Source organism: Phytophthora infestans, genomic scaffold (assembly GCF_000142945.1).
Source record: "Phytophthora infestans T30-4 supercont1.15 genomic scaffold, whole genome shotgun sequence".
Taxonomy (NCBI): Eukaryota; Oomycota; class Peronosporomycetes; order Peronosporales; family Peronosporaceae; genus Phytophthora; species Phytophthora infestans.
In genome coordinates this window covers 1,675,164-1,685,406 of record NW_003303744.1, presented here as the reverse complement: position 1 = coordinate 1,685,406, position 10,243 = coordinate 1,675,164, and the positions used below count along the sequence as shown (strand labels likewise).

Below are 10,243 nucleotides of genomic sequence, written 5' to 3'. Positions count from 1 at the left end.
TTCAACGCTGTATTCATGCGGTTCGGCTCCAGCAAGCTCACCGCATCGGCCCGACCGAAGCTGCCGCACCTTGTAGTCTTTGTGGCGCGCCTCCAGCTCCTTAAGTTGCTTTAGAATAAACCAAGTTGCTTGACACTTACTTTTTTTAGCATATAGACCCACTTGTATCTCCTAGCAACATCCACAATGAGTATAAACATAGTAGCCTTGCGTGCCGTCTCCACATGCATCGTACATATGTTCACAGCCAGAGGCTCAAGTGGATCAGTCGAGCGGGCAGGGAGACGCGTATGACTCATTGACCTGGCCTTGCTCACAGCACAGGTAAATTGGTAGGTGTTCAGATCTTTCGTGCTAAGCTTCACCCCCAAATCCATCTCATATGGCATCACCTGGATCAAAGCCATGTGCAAATGACCAAAGCAATGACGCAACAGCTACATAGTCTTCTTGCCCTCTACAGCTTGCTTTACATAGTCATGACCATCACGCCGGATGCCTTTTCACTTCGCAGCCGGTAGATGTTGCTGTCACGCATCTCAAGCCTTAGGATAGTGCCGGGTTTTGACGTTCACGCCGTCTTCTGATCCACGTCAGCTTGTAGTTGCCTGTAGTCTGCAGGTATCCCATACTAATCAGGTTGACTTTGGTTCTTGGCGTGTAGACCACATCTTCCAGTAGTCGATTCTCAAGTACACCAGCTGACTGAATTTCAGCGCAGTCGACTACCAGTCGTGTGCTCCGTAGTACCATTCGCGAAGTCTAACCGGTTCTTCTTGTCTTCACGCAGTGTCGTGAGATGTAAGAAGTCACCACAAATATTGGCCTATGCATCTGAGTCGAGGATCCACTCACTAACGTTTCCCTCAACAGGTTGCATTTTCTCGTCACGTCCGGCAGCATTTTTATCGACAACGTCTTACCTTGGTCCGTATCACCGCTGCAAGTACTACCACCACTCTGTCCGGTTGCAGAGCCCTGAGCAACGCCCTGAGTCGGTCTACCCCTCTGACCGGTCTCAGTGCTTCGGGCTGCTCCGCGTCTTCGGCGTTCTCCTTCAAGTTAAGGCTCAAAGTAGCTCATCTAACCTCGACGAAGAGATCGGTTGCACCTCCGCGTCTGTGTTTCACTGGTTCGTCATGTATTGGTTTTCCAGGAGGTGTCGATCATCCTTGATTCATAGAGCCACGCAGTGGCGATCAGGGTTTTGGTGACGAGTATCGCGATCCAGTAAAGTTCCTTGGTGGGGAACGTCCAAGCGATGGCGACGAACGTGATCCAGCACGTCGTCGAGGCGGCGAACGCCCGCGATGTGGTGGCCACAGAGATTTCGCGGGTCCATGAGCTGACGAACATCCGCTAGCTGGCTAGCGCCTACAATCAGGCGATCGCCCTGGAAAGCGAGGCCCAGGCGGACCTCTTGACGGTGTGTAACCACGTAGAGGCGACCTTAAGAGCTCAGCACTCTCCCGAGATGGCAGTCTCCAGTGTCCACCTCTAAAGGAAGACGTTAGCCACGCTCATAGTCGACTGGCTGTCTAGCACGTACATCTCTTGGTCCTTGTCACTCTCTTCCGTACAGTCCTCCGTCAAAAGGTCTATCTTACATCCTCCGTCGTACTGTCGTCTTTCGGATCCTTGGTATCCTCGTGACTCAGCATAGCGATCTTGAAGTTATCCCCGGCACAGATGCACCCACTTGTGGCTCACCTCTATGGCCTGGCTCAAACATAGGTATCTGCGATCCATTCGAAAGTTCTTGACTCAAATAGTAGAGTAGTCTATCCCAAGCAGGAGATGGTCTTTGCTCATGTCCACCCACCCACTGGCGCCGCACAGCGCCCGTATCTGGGACCATCCATCCATACGGCACTCCAACTTCAAGCTGAGTAGGCACCATAGGTTGCATCAGCTGCGTAGATTGCAGCTGTTGCATAGGCTGCACCGCTTGCACGACTTTAACAGGTTAACAATTTTGGCTGGGCTGTGCACCTTGCACAGCTTGAAATATTTGCACACTCTGACTCGGGTGCAGCTGTAACTGCTGCGGCGGCCTCGGCACTTTCACATCATATTCCGGTATCAATATGCTCTCGTGACGACAAGAAACAGCGCTATATGTGTGCTAGCTGTGACCTGCATGACCATTGGTATGCCGAGTGTACTGCGAGCACTGATATGGAACTATGGTCTAAGTAAGTGCAGCGCCTGAAAAAAAAAGGCCAAGAGGCAAGCGATGTTGCTGATAAACTCTGTGCGTCGTGTGCATACGACACCGACGACCGATGAATCGCGTCGCTTGTTCGAGAACTTGGCGCAGAGCTCGTCGCGTATAAGTGCAGGTGCGACTGAAGCAAGCTGTGAGCAACGTTCGGAGTCACCCATCTACTCTACAGCGCCACCTGCGAGTGATGACGACGAGACGGAAGACAGGAGTCCTTGCCCCTGCGCTGCCTTTGGCGTTTGCCTGCATGGTCTTGTTTTGAATGCTGACTCACACTGTTCACTTGATTCGCACTCGGCTGCGTTGACCTTGGCGCCATTAGCGACATCTGCTGCCGCAACTGGTTGTTCGCAGTGCGTAGGAAGCGGCATGGTCCGACGATCATGCTTGCTGATCCAAAGTAAGTGTTCTCGTGGCAGATCAGGAAACACCAACAGCGTGTTCAATATATGAAGACTTGCATGCTGCCACTCTTTAAACTTGCCCTTCGCTACTCGCAGTCAGCGTACCATAGCATCAATGTCTTGCACGTTACTTAGTCGCAGCTTTCTTGGGCTGCAGCCGACGGTTCCTCAGCTCGCAACATAAGTAATCAGGGATCACGCCACCATCTGCCTCAAAGTGCTCGGTAATACGTTGCCAAAGCAGTGACGGGGCCTCCATCTGATCACGGTTGAAGTTGATCTTGAATGTCGAATGTAGATTCACCGAGAGCGACATTGCTAAGGCTAAGAAAGCCTTCACCTTCTTCGCCTTGTACCACTCAGCATACTTGGGTCTCTTGTAGTCCTCAACAGAGTCAAATCTCCCCGCACCGTAACTAACTCGCCCAGCCGGCCGCTCTAAAAGTGCAACAGCACCATGTCGTGTACTCTTCTTTTCTTGGCAACAGGGGAGGTCTGATGTCCGCCGTGTTGCACAGCTACTTCGTGTGATCTGCGAGCACTGCGTCGTCGTAGCGCTCGCCGTGGTTCGGGCTGTCCAGCATACTCAATAGGCTGCTCTGGGCTTTGCTGTGCCCCGCTCAAGAGTCACCGCCGTCGCCTAGACTGCTTGGTAGCGGTGGTGGCTGACTTCTAACTGGAATGTAGCGAGGACGCAACTTTTCAAGCAAAAATTTAACCAATGAGCGGCCACCTTAGATTCCGGATAGCAACCTGATAAGGTGCTCGGCCTCTTCATGTGACAGCACATAATCACCACAACCCAGTCACCATGTCCGCCACGATATCAGCCAAATGGCGCGCCCCTCGACCTCCATTGGCCGAAATATCGCGGGGTTATTCACACCAGGTGCGTCCGCTGTCGAGCCATGGACCCTAATTGGGCTCATAACCTGAGGTGACACAGGGCGCGTCACTGGACTGCTCCCCAAGCGTAGGTCGATTCTTAGAGTATGTGCCATTATAACACACTTGCACTTAAGAAGCACTAGCAAATAGTGCAATCAAAAGAGTAAACACAGTGAATGCCGAGCAAAAGGCCACGCCAGGGCTGCAGTACTAGTTGGGGGATTGCTCTTCTCTTGGGCTCGCTGAGCCGCAAATTAAGTTGTGTGTGTGTGAGAGAGAGAGAGAGAGAGAGAAAGAGAGAGAGAGAGAGAGAGAGAGAGAGAGAGAGAGAGAGCAAGCTAGGAGCCGTTACTCGATGTAGTTTTGTCTTCAGCTGTGTAATTTGGAAAGTGAGAATTCTTCTGTAGCTTAAACTTACTCCTAGTGCTAAGCTTCCTACGTTCTAGAACCTTCAACTGTTTTGGATCATTCGTTGACCAACATTCTGGAGCAAGTTGACTTTGTGTGCTGTACACAATTTAGTGACTGACATCCTAACACTCCTTCAACTTGCTCAGTCATCAGTCCGGAGCGGTCGAGAAGACGTCGGCAAGCTGCAAGGCCGAAGGTACGTACTCCAGTGCGATGTATCCCTTGTCGATGTGGTCGCACACAAAATCGTAACGCAGGTCGATATGTTTCGCTCGCGGTGAGTAGCCCGTGTTCTTCGCGATGCTGATCGCTGACCTGTTGTCAATGTAGATAGTCGTTGCGCTAATTACCTTCAAGTTCATCTCCTTCAGTAAGTGACGTAGCCAAAGTACTTCTTGGACGGCAAGTGAGAGTGCCATATATTCAGCTTCTGCGGACAAAAGAGCTACCGTCTGCTGTCGCTTGCTCCTGAAAATCACCGGTCCTCCAGCCATCAAGATGAGGACGCCAGACGTGGAGCGACGAGTCGCAAGATCACCACCCCAGTTTGCATCTGTGTACGTCGCAATGGTGCACCCTTTTGATGTCGTTCGTGAGTATCTGATACTCAAGCGTGGTGTGGCCTTCAGATAGCGCAGGACTCGCACTGCAGCGCGCCAATGGAGTGCTTGGGGGTTCGCCTCGTAGCGAGAAAGCTCGTGAACTGCCACGCAAATGTCAGGGCGCTTAGCATTTGCCACGTAAAGTAACGAACCTGTTAACTCACGGTACGGTGCGTTCGACTTGTTGTCACTGCTGTTGGTATCAGGACGCAAATCTTGACCAGGAATGCAGGGGTTTCGCATTGGATAGGCTTCGTGTTGCCCGAACTTGGTAATCATCCGTTGCATAAATTGTTCTTGGCTGAGAAGAAGTGTTCCATTGTCGCGATCATAGTGCACCTGAATCCCCAGAATGAATTACGCGTCGCCAAGTGTCTTGACCGTGAAGTGCTCGGCCAGTTTCTTCGTGACTTCTTCGTCGATTTCATCGTTCTTACATCCAATTAAGAGGTCGTCCACGTAGAGAACAATGAAAACAGGTCCATCTTCTCCGCTCTCCTTCACGAACAGGCAAACGTCAGCACCGCACTGCTGGAATCCCATTCTCAAAAACACCTCGCGGATCTTCTTGTACCAGACAGCTGCGGCTTGCTTCAGCCCGTATAAACTGCGTCGTAGACGACACACCATGCCGTCGCTGGTCTTGATCCCGGACGGTACAGCCATGTAAACTTCTTCTTCTAGGTCTCTGTTCAAGAAAGCCGTTTCGATGTCGTACTGCTTTACCACGTAGTTTCTCGAGCAGCACACTGCAAGAAACACACGAACAGTGTTCAGACTGGCAATCGGAGAGTATGTCTCACTGTAGTCAATTCTGTAGGTCTGCAAAAATCCCAGATCAACCAGACGCGCCTTGTAACGAGCGATATTGCCGTGCTCATCGCGTTTAAGGGCAAATACCCATTTACATCCGATCACCTTCGCTCCATGTGGTCAACGTACGAGATCCCAAGTGTGATTTCTCACATGTGAACGGATTTCAGCGCGAACTGCTTCCCTCAATTTGTCGGCATCCGGCGAGCGAATAGCTTCAGCATAGGAAGTAGGAACACCTTCAGCAGCGGCGAGAGCGATTTCATAACTTCCCAGTCGTAGACGCTTTGGGTCAGGCTCGTCGGACTCGTCTTCAGGATCAGTAGGTGGGGGAAGCGCCGGTAGCTCTTGTACGTCACTGTTGACCAATTCACGCAGACCAGGGGCCAGGTAGCTGTCATCTTGGTCATCATGCCGTGGTACACCACTCGGTCCAGGAAGTAGCAGTGCTTCTTGAGATGAAGAGCCGTTCGTTAGAAGTTGCTGTCGTTCCGTAGTCAGATTTCGTGGATGGTTCCGCACTACAAGTTGCTTGCCCGGAGACCTCGGATGATGAAAACTCGCAACTGAGTTCGACTGCCGCTGTACCAAGCAGCCCAGATTCGAGCGGTTACCCAGTAAAGGTTGATCCGGTGGCATCGTCATATCATTTCCCCCCTAAACTGCGACTGATCTTGGGTTGCTAGCACAGGGCGCACGCTCACTTGGCTCGGGCCACTCAGTGTCAACGCCCGATTCTCATCCTCGCTGTCCACTCGCATAGGCTCCGCAGGCGTTCCATCACAGTCAATCTCCATATCAGCGGTATCATCACTATCTCGAGGTATAGGTGGAGAAATCGGCGAATGAGAGCATTCATCCCAGTTGTAGTTGACCATGTTAGGAGCTTCAGTGCGGCACTGATGGCTTCTGTACTCGCTAGGCGGTCGCTCGCCCAGTACTATCGTGCGTGTTACCACTAGTCTTTCGTCCTCGAGATCCCAGACCCGATACGTCTTCGAGGCATCGGTGTGTAGCCGAGGAAAATACAGCGATGTGCTTTGCGGTCCCACTTGGATCGCTTGGACTGATCAATGTGCACGTAACCTTGCGCGCCAAAAACTCGAAGGTGGCCCAACCTTGGCTTAACGCCAAACCAATTCTCAAATGGAGTACTTGCTGGCCTCGCACTGTTGGGGATACGATTGATGATGTACGTCGCGGTCACAACCGCTTCACCCCACCAGCAAGTTTCGAGCTGCATATGGTGCAACATCGAGCGCGCCATTTCCACGATGGTGCGATTCATTCGCTCCGCTAGTCCATTCTGTTGAGTACTATAGGGTGCTGTTGTCAGGTGCACAATCCCTTGGTTGAAGCAGAAGCTTGTAAACTGTTTGGACGTGTACTCCCCTCCGTTATCCGTCCGGATGCACTTGACCTTCCGCTGAAGCTGTGTCTCAGCCAATTGTTTGAAACGGACGAAGTGTTAAATCACCTCCGCCTTGGAGTTGAGGAGATACACGTGCACATACCGAGAGAAATCATCGACAAAAGTTACAACAAACCGCGCCCCCCCTTTTTGTCCGCGTCTGCATTGGCCCCATTACGTCGCTGTTAATAACCTCAAGAGGGGCTCGGGTCTTCACTCGGCTGGAACTTTGTCTTGCAAATGGACTCACCGTCATCTTCCCTTGTGCACATCCATCACAAAGCCCGCGATTGTCCTGGAGGAGAGCAGAAACACCTTCGACGGCCTTCCAAATAGCGTCCAGTAGCTGCTGGGCCACGTGCCCGAGCCGCGCGTGCCACAAGACTGCGTCCGCAGGTCTTGCCATCATTGCTGTGGCCGTCTCTTCATATCCAGCAGCATGCTGAACTTGAACATCCCACGCGTAGAGCTTACCAATCTTCGGCACCAGAGCCAATGTTCCCCCGCCGAATCTGATCGTACATCCACTTGCACTAAACGGTTCTGTGCGGCGAGAGCTGGAATTGATAATAACTTGCGATCTAATCCAGGGACATACAAAACATCCGTAATCTTGATCAAACGCCCATTTACACGGAAACGCACTGCACCGACTCCTTGAGCAGGAAGCGACTGTCCGCTCGCTACCGTAATGTTCAAATTCCCGTTTAAGCCCCTGTACTCGCAGAACTCCACCATTGTGTTGTCATGTGCGAACTGGCCCCACTGTCCAGAAGCCACTCACTTCTCCAAGTAGTGGCTGACGCAGAGAACACAACTTCATTATCGTCATCATCTTTCTTCAGCTTGAGGCAATCATTGCGCCTGTGACCGATCTCGTCACACTCGAATCATCGGCCCTTGAACCCGTGGTCACTCCGTTGCCTCTTCCCAGACTACGAGTTCCGGCCTCCGTGCCGGTTATTCTGTCGATCTTGGTTCCCACGGCCGCCACTCGCTCTGCGGTCGTCACGTCGTCGTTGTCTCTGCTGGCCCTTCGTACCACTGGTACCAGCTCGAAAGGCACTTTCTTGCTTCTCGCGTCGCTGCAGCGACTCATATTCGCGGCGTAGCATCTCCTTAGCCTCCAAGAGTGAAACCGAACCCTTGGACTCAATAATCTTCACCATGTTGTCATACTCAGCGGACAGACTGCCGAGTAGCACAACTAACTTTTCGTCCTCTCGATCTTGTCTCCAGCAGCGCTGAGACGCAAACAAAGATCATCAGACCTCATCAGGGGCTCCATGAGATTGTCCCCCGTGGACATGCGGAAGTCGTGGAGCTGTCTGCGAAGCTGGGCTCGATTGTGGAGATTCTGTCGGACAAAGAAATCCCGCAGCGTCTCCCACGCTTCCAACGCCGAGGTAGCCTCGCGTATCATCGTCTGGTAGTTGGGACTTAGCAACTTGCTAAGAACAGCCAAAGCCTTTAAATCGGCGGCTTTCCGCTGGTCGGTTTCCCGCGCCATCGCCTGCTCTGGCTTTGCTACCAGTACGTGGTCGAGTAAGTCCTTGCGTGCCAACGTCATGCGTGCATTAAGCTCCCATAGGAAGTAGTTATCATCCTGGAGGATGTCATTCGGCCCCAGCGTCTTTGGGCTCATTACCTGAAAGTAGGTAGGACCCGTTACTCGATGTAGTTTTGTCTTCAGCTGTGTAATTTGGAAAGTGAGAATTCTTCTGTAGCTTAAATTTACTCCTAGTGCTAAGCTTCCTACGTCCTAGAACCTTCAACTGTTCTGGATCATTCGTTGACCAACATTCGGGAGCAAGTTGCCTTTGTGTGATGTACACAATTTAGTGACTGACATCCTAACACTCCCCACCTTGCTTGTAAGGAAAAATCACCACAAATCTTCGCATGCTTGCATTTTTAATGGACATAATTCTTTTTACCACGTAAAAGCTGCAAAGTTTGCTAGCATTTTATATAGCAATGGAACTTTTTACAACTGTTGCACTGAGGCTGTGATTTACGGTACTGTATTCGCACCAGAATCGTAGAGTCAATTCTGTGTCAAACAAGGTGAGACAATAGTGATTCAAATGGTTTTCAACACAAAGTCCTTTATAAAAATATCGAGGATGGCGCGCACGGGTCGGATCGTACCCATGTTACCCGTACGCTTTCGATCTGGAGGCAAAAGGCTAAGCGTAGCATTGTCGTGTTTAGTCTACTGCATTTGCTTGCAGGCGCAAAAAAACACTCGGAGGATTGGTGCCCGTTCAGTACGCTCCCAAGCGTACCCTCAGATCGGGTTGTAGTACAATTCTCGGGTTTTTCGGGTAAAAGACAATGATATTTGCCAGTTCGTACGAGAGTGTACGTCCATCCTTCAAATAGTAACGCTACACCTTGTTCATTTTCTCCAGTTCCTTCAAGTAGAATTGGTAAAATCGGTCGCTTGAGAGCTTCTGTTGGTTCGCGTGCTCCAAATTCAAAAACTCCTTCACGTACGCTTTTGGTCTTTTAGTTGTCACCCAAATCTGTATCCTTGCCATCTTTTCCAACGGCGTGGCGTTCTTGTCGAAAAAGATGGCAGGCCGGTCGCTACTGTATAGATTAATTTGGTAGTCGTCAAACGCAACAGCGTACTCCTCGTACTTTTTAAATGCTCTTGTTCCCCGGATCTTCTCGAGTTGAGCTCGAATTGCATCGTCTGGTACCTCTTTCCACAATGTGGTCTTTGGGTCGAATGCTGTCTTTTTATTGAGACCCACGTCATTCCATACAGTATACGTGCTTTTGTCTTGGCGGACATCTCTCCAAATTATGTTTTCGCGTAGGTTTTTTGCATAATTCTGTAGGCGCTTGTAGTTCTTGTGGGACGAAAGTTCAGCTCCGGTCAAACCTTTCATTCCCAGCTTCTCCTGGACGTAGTCGACAGACTTGTATCGCTCGAGCCACACGGTAGTTTTCACGAACAGAGAGATCTTCTTGCGAGCCTTGGACAAAAATGAGGATATCGAATTAGCCCTCTCATCCTCACCTGGCGAACCTTCGACGTTATCGATCTCGTTGTTTGTCTTGGCAGCTCGCAGAATTCTCCCATCGTTCCTGTCACCACGGCCTGCGACTTTTACCTGCTCTATGAGTGAAACGCCGGCTCCAGTCACCTTAAGAACACTGTTCATGACCAGAACAGTGACTAGTGTCATTAGAAAAATGCGGCGGAGATGCATGAGCGAGTCCGTTGGAGTATAAGCGGCGTCAATTCCGAATGAGGGGCAAATTCCGAACTGGCAGAATGGTGCTACGGTTGCCACTGAAGATATGCCGTAAACGCTCACAGGTGTTTGCGAATAAAAGCTCATGACACCCACGCATTTGTTCAGAGGTAGGCACCATCGTGTTATTCGGTAGCTCCACAACAAAATCATTTAAAACGGCAATCGTCAAGATAGGTTGGGCATGTGATGAAACCGCATCTTTTACTTACCAGTAGTGA

The 10,243-nt window shown here is 50.9% G+C and overlaps 1 protein-coding gene across 1 annotated transcript; it reads right to left on the bottom strand.

The window, feature by feature from the left end:
* Positions 1 to 9,143: 9,143 nt before the first annotated feature.
* On the bottom strand, positions 9,144 to 9,977 carry PITG_09647 (secreted RxLR effector peptide protein, putative; the record flags this gene model as incomplete). Its single annotated transcript, XM_002903216.1, has 1 exon — positions 9,144 to 9,977. One exon carries the CDS (start codon positions 9,975 to 9,977, stop codon positions 9,144 to 9,146), a length of 834 nt encoding a protein of 277 aa, XP_002903262.1.
* Positions 9,978 to 10,243: the final 266 nt, after the last annotated feature.